The sequence below is a fragment of the Tachysurus fulvidraco genome, chromosome 1 (assembly GCF_022655615.1).
Source record: "Tachysurus fulvidraco isolate hzauxx_2018 chromosome 1, HZAU_PFXX_2.0, whole genome shotgun sequence".
NCBI lineage: Eukaryota > Metazoa > Chordata > Actinopteri > Siluriformes > Bagridae > Tachysurus > Tachysurus fulvidraco.
In genome coordinates, this window is record NC_062518.1 from 36,245,309 (window position 1) to 36,265,078 (window position 19,770).

Sequence of the window (19,770 nt, forward strand, 5' to 3'; positions counted from 1 at the left end):
ACAGAGAGAGAGAGAGCGAGAGAGAGAGAGAGAGAGAGAGAGAGAGAGAGAGAGAGAGAGTAATGGCAAAACAGAGATGATGAGGTTAAAAAAAGAGGTAATGAATTGAATACCAAGAGTGATTACTAAGGTCATCCACAGTGATAGACTTGCTGAAAATACATGAAAGTGTGTTGTCATTATTTCTGTATGTGACACTCACATCACTTTCCACTGTGACCTCATATTTCTCCAGGATGGCAAACTGTTCTTGGATGGGAGGTATCTGGCTCTCTGTCTTACTTACATCCCCTTGTAGAGTGTCTAGCAGCTTCAGGCTCTCAACGAGCTCATCCAGAGTCTGAGGAGTCCGAGAGAGCCTGGCACACACGCGCACACACACACGCACACGCACACACACAAACATACTTTAATATATGTAATTAGTTATTATTGCCCTTAGATAATGATTTGTATTTGTATTTTTGTAGTATATATATATATATATATATATATATATATATATATATATATATATATATACACTACAAAAATACATATATATACATAATATATAATACATATATATATATATATATACTGTATATATCAATCAGGGTTATCACTTCTATGTCACTTAAGTGTCTTAATTTCTTCATAATACTTATCCTGCATTAATCAAAATGAATTGCTGTCTTTGGAGCATGTTCGGGATTTCTATAAAACCTACTCAATAGAGTATCTAATACCTTTGTGCACTGTCATGCAGGTAATGGTGCAGCTCTTTGAGTCTGGTGCTAGCCATTAAACTGAGTAGCTGAGTAAATTTGTCCTGCCACTCATTACAATGCTGCACCAGAGAGAACTTCAGTGGGGAGCAGTCCAGCAACACAAACTGCACATTCAGCACTGTTTCCTCCTTCTGCACGTTATTCGCCACCTCTGAGTACCTGTACAAAGAAAGAGTAAGGAATTGCATAAATGTTTAGAAAAAGACGATGTTTATAGCACAGCCTTAAACCAGATAGAACCTCATGCGCAATTTGCGTTTTATATGTCTATTAATATTATTTCACAGAATGCTTAATTCTGATTGATCAGAAAACGCGTTACTTTTCTAAAACAGCCAGACTCAGACACTATAATATGAACGATATGTTTATATTAACATTGTTTCTATAGTAACAGCTCATACACAAGGACTTGTACAGCAGATAGACAACATAATCTGAAACATAATAAATGGATTTAAAAACATGTTAACAAAGTCAAATGGATGATAACTGAATTTGGGACTTATTTGTTAGAAGACATTTATATAACATTTATTTAGTCTGCATTGTAAGCATTTTGTAACAGTCATGGTGCTTTGTGAAGTTTATTAGGACTGGAAATTTATTTATTTGTGTGTTTGTTTGTTTATTAGAAAGAGAGAGAGAGAGAGAGAGAGAGAGAGAGAGAGAGAGAGAGAGAGAGAGAGAGAAAGAATGTAAGTGAGAACAGGAACTATTTTTGTCATAATCAAATGCTGCACAGTATTAGTTTATATTAGTACACTTTAACTATACACTGTTAAAATGTGTGACATTTCATATGGTAATAAATAAAACATTGGAACATTGGAAATCTCTGTGGTATAAGTAGAATAACACACTCCAGACTGCACTGCACTTCGGGGATGTAGTGGCACTCCGTTAGGATGTTGTGCTGCGTTATTTTCATTAACAGCACTGTCTGTGTGTGTTACTCTTTTAAGCTGGCCTGCTAAAACAAAACATGTACAAGGTCCTCAGATAAATGAGCATTTTTGTGTGGAAAAGACAAGCACAAAGAGCTATTTTAAGTGTGAATTAAACAAACCTGTTCCCTTTGTCACAGATAACATCCTTTTGACTCAGGTTTAACACAAGTGACAGAACATGACTTTTTTTTTCTTAGACATGATCTGAATAAGGATTAATGCAGTTTTATATTATATTTTTCTTACATAACCCTGTAATTAAATTTGATACTGCTCTATATGAACATCAAATGAACATCAAATTGTTGAGAGGAACTATTTCATCACGATCTTCTGTTATTCTGTTTCTGTTATTTATTTACCCACAGTACTGTTTACTTGATTCTACATTTTTTATCCTTCAAGATCTTTGTCTTATCTTCAAACAGAAATATATTTTCATAAAACCCCTTCAACACAGTCTAATCCCAGATGAATTTCTATTCTCTATATATGTGAACTATAAAGGGCATAGCATAATGCTGCAGTAGTACCTATACAGTGCAGTATATGCCACAGAGAACAACAACTGAGAAATGTCACACAAAAAAAAAAACAAAAAAAAAAACAATAAATAATTGGTAGAAATTATTTATTTATTTATTTATTTATTTATTTATTTATTTATTTATTTATTTATTTATTAATTATCAAATTAGGAACACATATGTAGAAGTCTAACCCTCAGTAATTTCTTGACATGAAACTCTAGGCTGGTTTCTTCTTTACTTTCTTTATCAATACTGATTGTTGTCCAATATATCAGCACGTCCATAAAAAATGACACGGTGTTTGACTTGTAAGAAGACAAACATCAGAGTGAAGGAGCCCCGAGTCCAATTTTTCATAACATCGATTACTTTTAAAGGGCAAAGAACTAGATCAGTGAAGACAACGTAGACCTGATTGCAGAAGGTAATTAATGTCTGAGCATGCTCATTAAGCTTGTGCTTCACAACACGTAAACATGCACACACCTTATTGATGTGCTGAGCTCACTCGTGTGCCTACAAACTTAGAGTACACACATACACACACAGCGCTGATGTGGCAATGATCTGCATACAAGGGTGTGAAGATAAAAAATCTATAGGCCAGTTCGGTTGACGTACACTTAAATATTTGTAACACACATTACAAATGGAGCAAATAATGTAGTGAGTAATTAAAACTTTGATTACATTTTGATTATAATAAATGACTTCTATGTAGTAGCACTGTGGGTAGGACTCATGAACCTGATCACTGCGTCTCGGCAGGTTCTATTCGCCGAAAATATAAACATATACACACACCGAATTAAACTTGAAGGAAGTTTCCTTTTTAAAAAACACAAAGAACACGAGATGAAACAAAGTCTGTGATGACAAATCTTGTGGACTAATGGCAGACTATTCAGAGCTTTAGACACCACAAGCAGGACTTTGTAGTCAATGAAGAACTTTGCAGGCAGCCAGAGTGTAGCTTGAATAACACATGGGTAATGTGCAATGAATTGCATTTCCTGATAATGACACAAGCTGCTGCATTCTGAACAAGCTGCAGTTTCCATACAGAAGCAAACAGATGGCAATATGTTACGACATTCCAAACTAGTTTCGGAAAGCATGAGCCAGTTTCTCAGCGTCATGTAGAGCAAGCATATTTCTTAGTTTGGCTATGATGAGCAGTTTTAAAGGTGTTGACTTTCAAAGAATAGACTCACATCTAGGATTACTCCAAGCTCTTGGTTTTACAGAAACGCATCAAGCTCTAATGCATATCAACAATCTACTGTAGACAGACTCAGCACCCGTTGTTTTGTGTTATATCATTATTTAGAGGAAGGAGGTTTCTGTTTATCTAAGCTTTTATGTTGTTGACACACAGGCTTTCATTTTGCATAGCTGCAAAGTCTGACCAAACTAGGAAATTTAGTAAAACACTACAAGTAGCAAGCTACAAGTCCAGGGGAATGCAGAATAATAAAGAACCTTAAACAGAACTCTTTGTACAGTATAAGAATAATATAAACTTGTGCTAATAACAAGGTAATAACAAGCAAGCAACAATGGTTTGAGGGTGTGAGAGACAGAGAGAAGCACCTAGCTATGTCAGCATCGAAAGTTGGCACAGAAGGGTTAAGGCGCTCATATCGGCGAATGAAGGGGTCCTTCTTGACCTCCCAGATCTCACGATACTTGTCCCAGGTTGTCAGGTAGGCCTTCAGGTGAGTGGCATTAACCAACATACCTGCAGCTATTGCAGATTTAATCTTACATATCTCTTCATCCTGCTCTGTAGAGACAGAAAGAGAAAATAACACACTGTTAAAATAACCTCATTTGAATAAAAGCATCACACCAAATGTGACTTTGCATTCCCACTCACCGCACCTGTTTAATATTAAGACAGTTTTTACACTGGGTCCAAATATTAGAGTCTGTACACAGGAACCAGACCAGTTCACACATACACATACTGAAGTCTCAGTGCAAATGAAAGTGTGAACAAACCCTTACATAACATCATCAAGCTTCATGTGCTACAATGACAGCAATTACATGTAAGGTCCATCCTAATAAGAGTTTTAGTGCAGAGAGCCTGGTAAAGTGTAGTGCACACAATTAAAAAGAAGAGAGACACAAGAGTATAGTAGAAGCCAAGAAACAGAGGACTAATGTAGGTGAAAGTGGGACTGAGAAACACAGGGTAAAGGAAATGAAGTAATGCACAACTAGTCCAACTAGATGTTCGGGCCAGAAGCTAAGATTTAAGAGGAAGGGGTGGATGAGGAACAGGAGAGTCTTTGCAAGCACAAGAACAGAATGAATTAAGGACTGAGCAGGATGTATGGAATGTAAAGAAACAGAGGATGTACCAATTATGCTGTGGACAGGTTTTCTCTGGGAGCGCGTTTGTGTGCAGAGGTCAGGCAGCCGTCTGAAGTCTGAGACAGTGTCCAAGAGCTGAGAGCTGATACTGTTTACTATCTTAGACAGCTTCTGTGTAGTGGGGGAAAAGCCCACCTGGAGGTGACACACACACACAAACACACACACACACACACACACACACACAAACACACACACACACATTTACTTAATGCACCATCTTAAGTGAGCCAATGGCCTTGTCCTGCATGATTATTATTTCCCTGAGGCACTGTGAACAATTTGCCTCAGGCACTCCCATGTCAACTCTACCTAAAACAAATTACTGACCCTAGAATAATGTCAGTATAGCACGGTCCAAGTTAAACTCCCACTGTCTTGCTCACTCTGCTTTTTCCCACTTTTTGCTGACAGAGGATTATTTGCACAATATTTTACACATGCATTTGACTACATATACTAATCTACTCCTAAAAGATAAATACATAGATTTTGACATTGGAGCTCGTGTTGTTGTATGTTATAGTTAGTGATGAAATATTGGCCATGCTGCATGGAAGAGCAGCAAGCTTGTCTTTCATTGTAATATATCAGGGCCTATATGCTCTGGGTTTATTTTCATGGTAATCCATAGCTCTGAGTCTATGACCAGCAGATCGCATGTATGAGACAAAGATTCACCTTTTATAAAAAAGAAAGCAGTGGGGTTTTGTGTGTTTGTTTTTCCCCTCGGGCTTTGCATGATGACCCTGGGCACTGTTTAAAATAACATTATCTATATTTGTTAGTGTGGCTAGGAAATATGGCATGTAATATGAGCAAGTGTTTACATCAGTTTGCAATCTTAAGCACAAATACATCCCACCTACTGTATTTTTAGCATATCATTGTGTATAAGTAAGTAAATGAGTCAGCTAGTATATCAGTATCAGTATATCCCACGTATCTATTACCAGGTGAGTGCAGGGTCCAGCATAATAATAAAAGAATTCTTTTAAGATTAAATGAGAAAATAATTTTTTCCTTATAGGTGTGCTGACATTTTTATCATGACCCTTCGTGAAACTATCCTGCTCGCATATTTGTCTCCAAAGCTCATTTCAATACTACAGTATACTAAAAAAACGTACTTTGCAAATGTCATTTTCTTTCGCGACTTAACTGCACATATTCTTAACTGAGATTTTCCACTTAATGATTTCTTAATGACTAAACTAACTTTCATGACTCACAAGCAAATTTTGTGACAGAAAAAAATTAATTAAATTCAATTCAATTCAAGTTTATTTGTATAGCGCTTTTTACAATAGACATTGTCTCAAAGCAGCTTTACAGAACATAAACAACACACACTAATAAATGATATTAAATGACCTTTGCGGCTAGAAAATAAATCTTTTCACACAGAATGAACTTCGAGAATGTAGTGAATAATGAAATAAGTGAACATAATGTATTTATTAAGGCACAGAATGAATTCTGTGGACAAAGATGACCATGTTATATGATTCTACATCATAATTGAAGCATCTACTCGAGTAAAGTAAAATACTATTATCTTTTATTTCTTTTTAATGTCATTTTTATGTTAATCTGTACATTTCCTTCAAAAGTGTGCAATAAAAAAGAGGTGTGCAGTGTATTTGTGTGTGTGTATGTATGTGTGTACTTGTGTGCATGTTTTGTTTTTGGTACCTGCACAGTAGAATCAGATGCATCTTGTATCAAAACCACCTGTACTCTGAATAGAGGGTTAGGGGACATCTTGTTGTCTCCATTGATTGCTTTCGAAAGTGTCTGTAAGGAGCTCTTAATGTTCAGACGCAAAGCCTCCACCACCATAAGATCCATCTTCTCAGTGTATGTCACCCAGTGTTGCTGCACCTGAAAACATACACACACCACACAAATACATACATACTTACATCTTAGCATCTGCTAGCTGACATGCACACATTTACACACATACAAGCTGGTGGAGTCAAGCGCCTGTTCTTAATGCACTTATACCCACCTGAAAATACATAAATGTGCAAAATCACCCACATACAAATAAAACAAACAGAAAAAAAAGCTGTCTGACTGAAAGCACAAACCCACACACACCTTTGGCCCATCGTTGCGAAAGGTCTCGTAGATTCTGTTCATGATGTCAATGATATCTTGGTGTGCAGAAATCACCCGGCGCAGCTGGCTCTGCTGATGTTCCTTTTGGACCTGCTCGAACTCCAGATCTTTGTACACCGTCTTGCCATCTAAATGCACCAGCAGCAGCTCACTGATCTCAGTGCAGCGCTGAGAGATGGCCAATTGTGCAGCCTTATACTCATCAATTAGCAACTGTACCTGTAGACAGAACAGACAGACAGAGCAGGCAAGAAGAGATGAGGCGAGAAATCATATACAGCAAATAGTGTAAGAAAGAGTAAATGAATATAGAAATCCACATTGGAATTCACAACGAGATTTTTCCTACAAGATTTATTTGCACTCTTTTTCTGGTTTATATCACTGACCGAGCTACACAGGAAGCACATCATATTCCTCAGCAAACACAAACTCCACATACACAAGTCAAATCAAAGGAGACGGGCCTTATCCTTAAATTATCTAAATACTGCAGCTCCTCATGCAAGCTGTGGAGCAGTGGTGTTTAGAAATACTGTCTAGGGGTTTCTGGGCTTTCCCCCCCTGAGTGGAGTCTTTCTCATACTGACACTAATCTCCTTCTCACTCAGAGCTTCACATCCAGGCTCCTATATCTGGACTTCATAGCTTTCATAGGATAAAGAAGGTAGCAACGAATGAGCTTTGAGGCTTTGATGATGAGAGATGGCATAAATGTGTGTGTGTGTGTGTGTGTGTGTGTGTGTGTGTGTGTGTGTGTGTGTGTGTGTGTGTGTGTGTGTGTGTGTGTGTGTGTGTGTGTTTCCGAGCCTCTTCCTCTTCATGCCATGCAGATGTTTGGACACTATGCACCTTACACTGTCCCAACCAATGACTGATATTGAATCTGACATGATCTTGATCTTCTTTCTAATTTCCCTCTGACTAACACACAAACACACAAAAAAAGCAATACCGTGAGTGGAAAATGGAAAGAGAGCCATAGTGATGGCATTGCACCAAGGCTGGCTGGCTCTCATTGCAGATGCTGAGGTTTTTCATGCTGAGCGGTGCCCGAGTGGCATTTATTATACAAGATGAGGCATTCATGTCTCTACCTCTGTGTGTATTTACCACATCACTGCAGGCCACTGCCAGTTCATAATACATCACCACTTAATATAGTGGCTGCATAATAAAGTGCCAGCCATAGCATGCATTTATCACCTGCCTTGCTAACACATACTACCAGTCAAAAGTTTGAACACAACTGTTCATAAAAGGCCTTTTTTTGACCATTTTCTTTTCTTTTGCATAATAATGAATACATTACCACTATAAAATAACAGACATTATGCAGTGACCAAAAGTGATAAAGGCACTCTTTTTGCTGTTTCTGCAACATTCTGTATGAAAGCTACTTGCTTGGGGAAACAACTCTACAGTAATGCTTTAATTTATGGTTCCATTCACAAACATTTCTGTCATTCATTCATTCATTCATTCATTCATTCAGTAATCACATCAGATCTGGAGCCTATTCTGGTAACAGTGCGTGTAAACACATCCTGGATGGGATGCCGGTCCGTGACAATACACCATGCACACACATTCACACACTCATTCACACCTACAAATTAGCAATTTAGCATAGCCAACCCACACGGACATGAACATGACTAGAACGTGTAAAACCCCCCTGGAGCTGTGTGGCACCCAACATTATTTACAGCATTAGCATTACAGCATCAAACCATGGACCTCAGCAAAATAACAAAACATGTTTGCACGTATCAACTGGCATTTGTTTAAACTGTTAATTGAGGTGCTTCGTGTTAGTTTTACTTATGAACATTAATTAATGTAGTTAATTACTTAGCAGATTTGGTTTAGAATTTATTATGTGAAAAAACGTTAGTCACTGTATGTCTTTAATGGATTTTGTATCTGTATTTGATGACAGTTAAGTGAACCGTAATGTACAGCAATAGTGATTTAATTTCCAACGACCTCATCATTTGCATTGGTCTAAGAAACAAATTTCTAATCTAAAGCTTCCAAATATCGAAAGAATTTGGAGACCATGAAATATACAGTATATTCAAACAAAACCTTCGACTGATATTTAAAAATGTGACAGCAGACTATCTATGGAATAAAGAGCATTTTAAGGCAAAATATAATTAAAAGAAGATAAAATACGTTAAATGAGTCATTAGTAATAATCTTATATTGTATTGAGTAGTCTATAATTCTACTAGGAGGCACAACATACACATTGTGAAAACTCCAGCACGGTCTGGAAAATAGCTAGGTTAAGCTGTCCTCCTCAACCTCTTCCTTTTCCAAGAAATATGATCCCTTACCGCTCTAAACTAATTGTTGTGCATCGATGGGTTTCACTGGCTGCTTGCCCAGTGCTCCCTACACACCTATTTGTCAATAGAATCTGATAGTTTCAGACTTCATTAAAGTTAAATGTTGTGTTACCATTTCGTATGGGTGCCTTAAGACTCTTTTGTCATGTTCTAATTCATGTTGCTTTCCAAATCCTCATTTCAGGAATGCCTCTGAAGAGCTTCTTTTTGGAGAGGATTCATAAAAAGATTTATAGACTTTTTCCTCCAGCACTTTCCATACACCATTTTTCTAAGTACATATATGTCCTATTTAGATCTCATTATTCATTTATAGTTATTGCTTATATAAAGATGACCACCATGCAATGATCACTAGCCAGCCACACACCCAGTGGCCAAGGAACTAATAACATCTAAGCCACGTGAGCCATCCTGACATTGATACTTAGTTCATATGGAGTTTAAGAAATCCTTATTTTTTTTTATTTAAATCACACATGATTGTTTCTATTTGTTGCAAAGTGATAGGCAGTTTGTGTCATGATGAGCGGGTTAATGGATACTGACCTTGCTGGCATGCAGTCTGCATTCACTGATGAAGAGGATGGTTGCTCCCTTAGAGGACCACAACAATTTGGACAGACCTGGCTGTATCTTCTTATCTAAGAAATTGATACGCTCCTGAAATAAGCCCATGGTGTCAGGAGAAAGGGCTGAGATTAACCTGTTAGGGTGTAAAAATGTGTATGTTAGAAATGTCATCGAAATTTCATTGCTTATTTAAATTCATTGTTTTTTACACATTATCAGTGGGGTCTGCATATATAAGACTTTCATAAACACAGTAACACTAATAATTTAATATTTAATAACAATGATTGAATTTTTAAACAAATACAGTCCAGAGGGAAATGCTTGTTGGAATTTGTTCATTTTAAGTGTTTATTTTCAACTGGCATCTCCACAATGCAATGAATGTAGTGACAATACGGTGCTGATGATTCACTGGGTCTCTCTCAGAACTACAATGGGTACTTGAGCCTGAAGTGATGGTTGTGAGTGTGTGTGAGTTTGTGTGGGTATTAAAAAGCTTATGTGAGCAATGTAGGATGTTATTATACACTACTGAGAAGGTCAGGAACATGGGTGTGCGTAGTTTCAGCACAGAAGAGATGTTCAGTTCTTGTTAAAGCAAGTGTTTAAGCTTATGAAACTTTCAGACCTCACATGTACATGATAACCTTGAAGTAATAAGAACATCTGGATCAGGAAGAACGCATACTGTATAGTTTAGACGTCTTAAGGCTTAAGCCTTAAGAGACTCAGTGAGTCTACTGATAACCAAATTGTAATGTTTTCTTTCTATATACTGGGTTCATTCAAGAGCTACCAAAAAGAACTGTACTGATTTCCAGGGGCTTTTAGGGAATACAAAAAATGGCTCTTTCTGATATGTTAAAAATGACATTATGAAGTCATCAATAAATCATTTTGATGGGTAAAAAGGGGCTGTAAAATGTCATCATCACCTTTCTAACAAATGATAGTTTCTTTTTTAAAATTCAACAAATTATAGAATAAAGATGAAATGGTGAATATCACATTTCTTTTAAATACAGATTTTCCAGTATACTTCAACTACTCGAAGCATTTTGTTTCACACCTGAAACTATGGAAAGCACTCGGTATCTTGAAACAGGAAGTAGTTTGAGATATTAATTATAACCCAGTGTCCATTCAGAAGATAACTGGGTAAGTGATAGTGACAGTGGGATCTCATGAGTATATGGGAGGCTCTTATGCACCACATGTTAGTGTGTATATAAACTTTATGTATTAATGCAGTGTTATTCAGACCTATTGTAGTCTTTAACCAGCAGTATGACGTTCTCCCTCAAGTTATGTAGGTCCTCTCTGCGTTGGCAGATCAAAGACACAAAGTGTGGGATCTCAAACTTCAACCGTTCCCAGTAATGAATCTCGTTAAACATCTTCAGTATGTTCCTAAACAACCAACACAGAGTGTTAAGTTCATGAAAACAAACCAATATGTTCGAGAATTTAGGTAAATGAGATTGTCTAGGGTAACTAAACATAATATTAGAGAACGGGGGCACAGAAACCTTTATTATTCCCACATAAACATTACAACACAGTGGAATTCTTTTCTTCACATACCCCAACTAAGGTGGTTGGGATCAGAGTGCACGGGCAGCTATGATACAGCGCCCCTGGAGCAGGGAGGGGTGAGGGCCCGATCCTCCGATCAACAACCCAGAGCCTTAACCAGTTGATCCACCACTGCCCCACAGTTGATAATGTCTATGATAAAGCCATACAACTGGGAGATAAAAACCCATACATCTATGGAGGGGGAGTGGGGGAGCACATACTTGTTGAAGTTGATGTCCAGCATGGCTTTGTTTTCAGTGCAGCGGATCATAAGAGGCTGGTCAAGTCTCTTGAGGTTTTGGTGATCTAGACTCTGGCTCCACTCACTAAATAGCTTCATGATCCGTTCATCCATTGTGTGCACCAGCTGCCTATAAGCCTCATGCACTGCCTGAGATGTACCGTTCTGAGGCATAAAATGCTGCAGGACCTAAAATCATACATAATCACACAAATATGATCGGACACAAAGACCACGTATCCGGTGTATAAAAGGATATACGCTTCCACACACACACACAAAAAAAAAACCCCACATGCTTATTTTTCAATGCACACATGCATAAAGGAGTTAGTGGGGTTGTCCACATATGGAATCATGTATACATGGTTCATACAAACAACTAACAACTGCACAGGAAGTTCAGTGAGACAAACATTCGCAAGGTTTAAATCACAAAATCTAAAACATACCGTCATACAGCTAAAAACTGCTCGAGTCTCAGAAAGTCCCTGAGCACAAAAAAACTCATATGGCAAACATTAAGCTTCGGATCTTGCCTTCTGTTTCCTTTAACAGTTTTTTAAAAAAATCATCTTTACTGAGCAAGGAAACACAAGCTAATCATATCTGTGTGCAATTAAGGCTCTCTGCTGGCCTTAATTGTGTCTTAATGAAGGCAGAAAACTGAATTTAAACACGTCCCTATGCTTAGGAAATTGATGGTGCAGCAAACAATGGAGTAAGAGTGAAAATCAGAAATATATGGAGTGAAATGTGGAGGAAGGAGAGAAATGTAAGGAGAGATATAGATAAAGAGAGAAATGGGGTTAGAGAGTAAGCAAAAGAGGTGGTGGTGGTGGGGGTGGGTTGCACATGGTGAGTGAAGCACACAAGAGAAGCAGCTGGGTTTAATAGTGTTAAGGCCTGTGAGGATGGAAGGTGTCTGGCTGAGCTCCAGCGGTCTCGGACCTGGCTGATCCCAGCAGCCCACACCTCACAGGAATTTGAAATGCAGTTAAGCTGCACTGTGACACCAGCCAGTCTCAGATCAGTGGAGGGGATAGTCAGTAATCGAATTCATTTGTAGCTAAAGCCCTACAGAACTCACCTACATGGGCTGATTAAGTCTGCATACATGCTGAGTACAACCTAGCTAATAAGATACTGTAGTCATCGTAATGCCTATATCGGGGGTTTATACAGTATAAGGGTTCATCTGCTCTCTGGTCCTCTGATGCACAGCTTCAAAAGACTGAGTTTTATGACTGGAATAAACGGGCATACAGTATTTCTTTAGATGTCCTACATTGTTATGACTGGTCCATCTGCTTCCATTCCCCTGTTTGATCATTCACAGTGAGGTGCTTACAATCCTGTGTACACCTATGCTGCCAGAATTTTCTTTGTGTTTTATTTTCAGTCATTTTTCCTCCCTAATTTTAAAGTAAATTTGTACGAGCTCTGACAACAGCGCTCTGACAGACCTGAACTAAAGCAACAGATTTTCCTGACCTCTTCTGAACTTGAACCGTTTTTGCTGGTTGTGAAATGAAAGTAGCACCTGGTTGCTTTTATTTTGCATTTTTTGGGCTTAGGTTTAGGAATGAAATGATACAAGCGTAGGAGTACAGCAGAAGGACCTTTTTGGGGGTAGTACAGGAACCGGTCTTACTGACGACCTGTGCTAGTTCCGCACTAGCTCTGCTAAGTGGATGTGTGAAGACATCAAAAACACTAAACAACAATATAAAACAAATCTGGGTTTTGTCTTCTCCTTTCTAAAGCTAAAGTAACTATATTATTACACTTTGTTGTACCTGGCCAACCATGGGATTATAAAATGCTCAACACCTGCTGACTCAGACACCTGCTCATACACACACAAACACGCACACACACACGCACACACACACACATAAACACACACAAACACACACACACACACACACACACACACACACACATACACATACACATACACATACACATACACATACACATACACATACACATACACACACACACACACACACACCTCCATTTGTCTGTCTATACGGTGTCGCATGGCTCTGACCCAGTGAGCCTGGCCAGCATAGTGTGGCATATGTGCAGGAGTGCAGACTTCCTTTTGGCCCAGCTTTGCTTTTAGTAAATCCAGATCCTTAGTGAACAGACTGCATACCTCCTTTGACTGTCTGTCTAAAGTCTGCCTAATGCCCTAAGAAAAAGAGCAAGAGAGAGAGAACAAAAGCACAGGAGGGAAAAAGATAATGGTTAAAGAACATAAAAAACAAGAAAATGGAGTGCAAGTCAAACCATGGTAATTACCGTAGGCTGAGGTAAATTGATATTAATCACATATACTGCAGATAACAAAGAAGGGAGCACTTCAGCAGAGAGCATGCGTGTATGGGGCACTAACACCTGCTCTGAATGCCCTACAAATGAATGAGCATGAAGGAATAAAAGCTGAGCTGAGGGAGTGTTGAAGAAAGACAATAAGAGTTGCTGTGTGGTCTTGTAATGAAAAGGGAACTGGTCAGTGCACAACATGCCAAATGCTCATGAATCAAAGCTTGTATTATATTCCAGGAAAATGGTATAAGGTGTGAATTTGAAATTTTTCAAAAAACAGGGTGTTTGCAGAAGACATCCATTGGTAATACATTTTAAGGAAGAGTTAAAGTTCAGTTTTGAATGGCATCAATTTTAAGCATACATATTTACAGAAGCAGGTAAAAATCCTGCTTCCAGTTTGATATTTTCAGTTATCCGCTGAGGTCATGATGGTCTGTTATTGTTGACAATTTTGTTCTTCGGTTCATTTACTTTCTTCAGTTGTAAAGCTAGCAGATGACATTATTTCCTGACTGTATTGTTCAGGGATGATCAGGATGTGTAGTAGATTTATAAACTTGGACATGTTAAAATGATCGAGAATGTCAGTTTCTTTTGTCCTTTCGACCATATATAGTTCATGCAGAACATAATCAACATTTCAGTAGTTTTCTAGCTAAAGTCTCAGTACGTTAGGGGGTGTTTACACCTGGTCTCTTCATGCGTTTTCTGTGATCCGATAGCTATCCGATGGTAAAAAGACCAGGTGTAAATGCCCTCTGAAACGGTTTCGAGACGGATATAAATCCGATCGTTCAAACCACTTCAGGAGGTGGTCTGGGACGCATTTCAGATGAAACTGGACAGGTGTAAATGCATGTGGTTGTTCAAGCCACATACGTCAGCACTATACTCCTCCCAAATGGAAGTACATCACTCGCAGGTGACTCGCGAGTTGTGCATCGTGCCAGAAACAAATAACATGGACGACAGGCAGGCACTTATTGCTCTTTGGAGCGATGAAAGTGTCCAACAAAAGCTTTTTACAAAACCTGTTTTACCACATGTAGAAACAAAAATATATTTAAGTATATACACCAAAACGTGTTCCATTTCAATTACCCCATTTTGGGAGGGAGTAGAAAGATCAGATTGATATCCGATTCGCCAAGACGCATTTATGTGGCCTAATGTAAAGGGAACAGTTTTAACAAATCAGATAGCTATCGGATCAGAGAAAACACACGAAGTGACCAGGTGTAAAAAGGCCCTTAGACATGTTTGAAAGTGACCTTTGTTAGGCTAAAAGGCTACTACATGAAAATGTAAAATAAATCCTCTTACAAGTAAACAGAAAAAGCCTAGGCTTGCATTTCAAGAGAAACCTCTAAGCTAACAAAATACTTGTTTAATAAACAGCCTAAATAAAAGCCATTGATGTAGGAACATCATTTTATAATGAAATCTGTACTTTAATTGTATAATCATACAATTAATACAATTTTAGCAATATCTAGAAGATCTACAATTCAATGTATTGGAGTCAGACATTTACATTATAAATTTAAAACACGCATTTAACCTTCAGCTGCACTAGTCTCCATCCTAGGAGAGCAGCAGACTAAGATAATAGCACTCACCCTACAGTGGTGACCTGTAGATGAATACAACCTTGCAAACCCTCACCTCTGTCTCCTGTCTGCAATATTCACAGAACACTACATGTTTTGTTCTTTCAGCAGCTTCTGTTATTCCTGTTTTGCTGGCATGTAACATTGTTTAATTGCCACTTCTGATTTATTGTTTCTTTGGGGAAATGAAGTGAAAAAAGTTAATGACTAAAACTTGGTTGGAAGGAGGGTATTATACTAAATTACACAGTATAATAACATGCAATATACTGTATAACAATTCTGTTCAATTCATATCTTTTTTTTCTGTGTAATCATTTTGTTCATCCTCACTTGAAGTGGATTTACTGAACATTGCTATTGTCACACACTGCCAGCAGCATGATTTCTGGGTTGACTGGACATTGCAAAAATATGTAGTGTGAACTGTAACATGCACAAGTGATGGAGCAGAGATTTAATCTCATTTACTTCTCCAACGTTCTCCAAATCCAGCCTAGACTGTAAATTTATCTTATGTACAACTTACATATGTAGAAATATACATACAGTAAGACAGGTGGATGTGGATGTGTAAAACAGAAAAAGACAGAAAGTAGAACCTCTCGTGAAGAAAAGTGATGGAAGAAGTCGAGCAGTTGAACTCCATGTTCCACTGTTCTAACCGTCAAAAAAGCTGTGTTGATCAAGTTCTGTGTCATCAGCTCCAGTTCCTTCACTGCTGACCGAAATCTATCACAAACACACACACACACAAACACACACACACACACACACACACACACACACACACACACACACACACACACACACACACACACACACACCGTATAGTACATTATGGGATGTAAAACATAGTGGGTACAAATGTACCATGAATAAACTCTTATTCCAAAGCTGTAATCAAAGACCAGAAAAAACATACACCTCCACATGTACACAATCATGACGCTGATTGGTATTGTTTTAGTTGCTCTCAATACGATGCTGCACTGTGTATCACCTGCCCTAGGCAAGAGCACAGCTGTTTGTCTTGGCAACAACTTCCCAACCCTACAACCTCCCTTGACCCCAATCCATCATCTTGTCCATCAGAACAAACACACTGCAAAAGCTTTCCTAAGGTTCGACAGGCCCTGGGGTTAACTGGGTGGCCCATAGTCTCTGGAGACCAATGGCAGAACCAGGTCTTCACACACACAGTCAGATGCGCTAAGTATATATGCACCCCACTCACACACCTTGTACATATTTCATGACGGTATTCAGATGAGGAGTCATGTTATGAATTACAAATAGGGTACTTTTTCCCCACATTGCACTGCTGCCAGCTACACACTAACTAATCACATCCACCCTACATACATACATACATACATACATACATACATACATACATACATACATAAGCATGGTAATCATTTATATATTTAGACTAAGCCTTCACTATAAAGGGACAAATGTGTGCATATTGAATAATATCCTGCTTTTAAAAAGGCTATATTGATCTACACTATGTGGCCAAACGTATGTGAACACTAGAACATTAAACATTCTATTCTGAAGTCATGGCCATTAATATTGGGTTATTCCCCCTTTGCTCCTAGGAAGCTTCAAACTTTCTGGAATGGCTTTCCACTAGATTTCGGAGAAATCCTTTATTTATCAAAATCTCAAAAAGTGTTGACTAGGGTTGAGGTCACAGCAACTTGAGTTCTTCCACTCCAACCAGGGTAAGTGTGCTTGGAACAATGTCATGCAAGTACAGATTTGGGCCTCTTTAGTTCCACTGAAGACAAATCTTGATGCTACAGCATATGAAGACATTCTTAACATTCTGTGTGATTCCAACTTTCTGGCAACAGTTTTAGGGAAGAACCACATAGATTTCAGGTGTACGCATTCATTTGGCCATATAGTATATACTTATAAGAAAGACCTAAATCCGGAAAACACACAAGCACACACACACACACACACACCCCTTACCTGTTCAAGGAATCATGCCAGCTGGTATTTGTAAGCTCAAAAATACCCTCACTGTCATAATACAGGTTCTGTAGATTCTTGTCAAACATGGCATCAATGTTCTGCAGTTTCCTGGTGATTTCTGGTCCTTGATGTCCTGCAAAGCATGGCAATGGCAGTTGTACACCTTCAACACGACGAGCAAACTGCTGCTGACACTCACACACCTAAGAGAGAGAGAGAGAGAGAGAGAGAGAGAGAGAGAGAGAGAGAGAGAGAGAGAGAGAGAGAGAGAGAGAGAGAGAGAGAGAGAGAGAGAGGAAATTCAAAAATAAAATATCTTAAAGGTCAGAATAGGATAAGAAAATAATAGGACTGGGAAAGGTAAAAAGTATGAATGACTAAAATAATACCTAATATAGTAGAGATCTGATCATCTGATCATTAAAATGAGCATGCACACATTTTACAAGCCAGAACTGCTTTATTTCTCTTGTAACACAGTGATTCCTGAACAATTAAGTCATTAACAAATAACCATATAACGATTGTTAGTTAGTGCAGTGGAATGTCCATGATACAAATTAATTTCGATTACCACTTATTTACAGCAGCTATAAACAGTAATTCCATTGCCAGCCTCTTTTTCTGCCCTTTGTTTTAACTAGAAAGAATGCAGCTTGTAGTTGTACAGTGAATACATCTTTATATTGCTTTCATACTTAATCTGGAGTCATGTTTTTATTTGACATTAAGTTACAGTTGCAATTTGTGTTGGGGGAGATGGAGTGTATGTGTGTGTGTGTGTGTGTGTGTGTGTGTGTGTGTGTGTGTGTGTGTGTGTGTGTGTGTGTGTGTGTGTGTCTGTGTGTATTGTAAGATGTAATTGGCAGGACATTTGTACACATAAGTCATCTGCCAGCTTAGACACATCAAACATTATCACGCTTCAACAAAAGAAGTCCAGCATCAAGGTGACTGGCAGGAGCTACAGTCAGACAGACAGCGTGAGAGCGTGTGAGAATGTAAACAAATGCACTGTAAGAGGAAAAAGGTTTTAGGACTAATGGAGTTTTATCTTTTCCTTCTCAAGTCATTTATTTATTCTCTTATCTAAAAGCCTTGAATTCTAAATGAGTGCAGTCGCTGCACAGCAAAAGGACAAGTGCAGCACAACTTACTAACTGTTCTTCTTTAGTGGCTTGCATTAGCTTTTTCTACCCATGAGGCTGAAATTCCCCAAACCCACTTCCTAGAGCAAAATTGCAGCTTAATTTAAATCTAATTATATTGACCGACATCTGTAATTCTTTGCTTTTTGCATAGTAATACTTAAATATTACATATATGGATATATTATGTACGTTAAGCCTGCTCTTTAAAGACCAGTGTTTAGTTTATATATGATCCTGGACTATCTTGACCATTTAATTACCTCAAGTAGGTGCATACATCTCTGCACAAAGCCATCCAACAAAGAGAAGATTCTGCTCTGATTGAGCACCCAGCCTTCTTGAGAATTCCTAATCCAGAGAAAGAAGAAGGGAACAAAAATGAGGAGGAGAAAGGGAGTTAATACATCATTCTCTGTGACATATGAGTAAGCACCAGTAGGGAAAAACGGGTCTATATTTGCCATGTCATCGCTCCTTACAAGCCAATGTTTCAACTGTATGTAGTAGAAAAACAAAACAACAGAAAACTGTCATCTATAACAGTGAAGGATAGGGTCAAAAATGATCTGTCATTGGCATAATTGCATCCGCCCAAGTTCTATATCAGCGGGGCTGCCGTTTCTCAGATTGCTTTTCACACTTCATTCTTTTCCTGATGGAAAGGTAATCCTCGGCACAGAGCACAGACAAACACGTTTAGCCAAGCTGTGCAGGGGGAGAAGAGAGAGGCAGGAAAAATGTGAGCAGCACTTTTAGCAGGGTTGTTTCACAAAGCAATAAGGAGAATTGTGGCGGTGGCACAAGGGTGAGACGGACAGAATGTATTACCGAACTAAACACAAAAGAGACTGTCTTCCTCAAATGTTGCCAAAATTTATAATGGGAATAATAAAAAGATCATAGCCATAAAACAAATCTACACCTTACTTTGAAACTTACTTATAATCCCTAAAGCATAACAGCTTTAGATCCGTGCTGCGAGAGGAAATCAAATTAGGATCAACCAAATCACAAAATAAAGTGGAAAGATCCTGCTTGAAATACTGTGCCAATGATAACACATCACAAAGAACTGATTAGAAATCCTTAAAGAGGTCAAATAAACTATCTGAGCAGATCTATATCTGTGTCACACAAAGCTGATTAACCCTGGTTAACCTCTAATG

The 19,770-nt window shown here is 38.3% G+C and overlaps 1 protein-coding gene across 2 annotated transcripts in view; it reads right to left on the reverse strand.

The window, feature by feature from the left end:
• Window positions 1-19,770, reverse strand: part of dnah2 (dynein, axonemal, heavy chain 2) — a 123,524-nt gene that overhangs the window by 75,563 nt on the left and 28,191 nt on the right. For both annotated transcript variants that reach the window (XM_047817847.1, XM_027164959.2), the window contains exons 9-21: window positions 18,865-18,952; window positions 17,451-17,656; window positions 16,064-16,193; window positions 13,529-13,711; window positions 11,492-11,700; window positions 10,956-11,102; window positions 9,666-9,822; window positions 6,739-6,978; window positions 6,328-6,516; window positions 4,620-4,767; window positions 3,844-4,036; window positions 729-929; window positions 203-359 (exon numbers count right to left, since the gene is read on the reverse strand). In XM_047817847.1, the coding sequence (XP_047673803.1) occupies window positions 203-359; window positions 729-929; window positions 3,844-4,036; window positions 4,620-4,767; window positions 6,328-6,516; window positions 6,739-6,978; window positions 9,666-9,822; window positions 10,956-11,102; window positions 11,492-11,700; window positions 13,529-13,711; window positions 16,064-16,193; window positions 17,451-17,656; window positions 18,865-18,952 (2,248 nt within the window). The remainder of the gene's footprint in view (window positions 1-202; window positions 360-728; window positions 930-3,843; window positions 4,037-4,619; window positions 4,768-6,327; window positions 6,517-6,738; window positions 6,979-9,665; window positions 9,823-10,955; window positions 11,103-11,491; window positions 11,701-13,528; window positions 13,712-16,063; window positions 16,194-17,450; window positions 17,657-18,864; window positions 18,953-19,770) is intronic.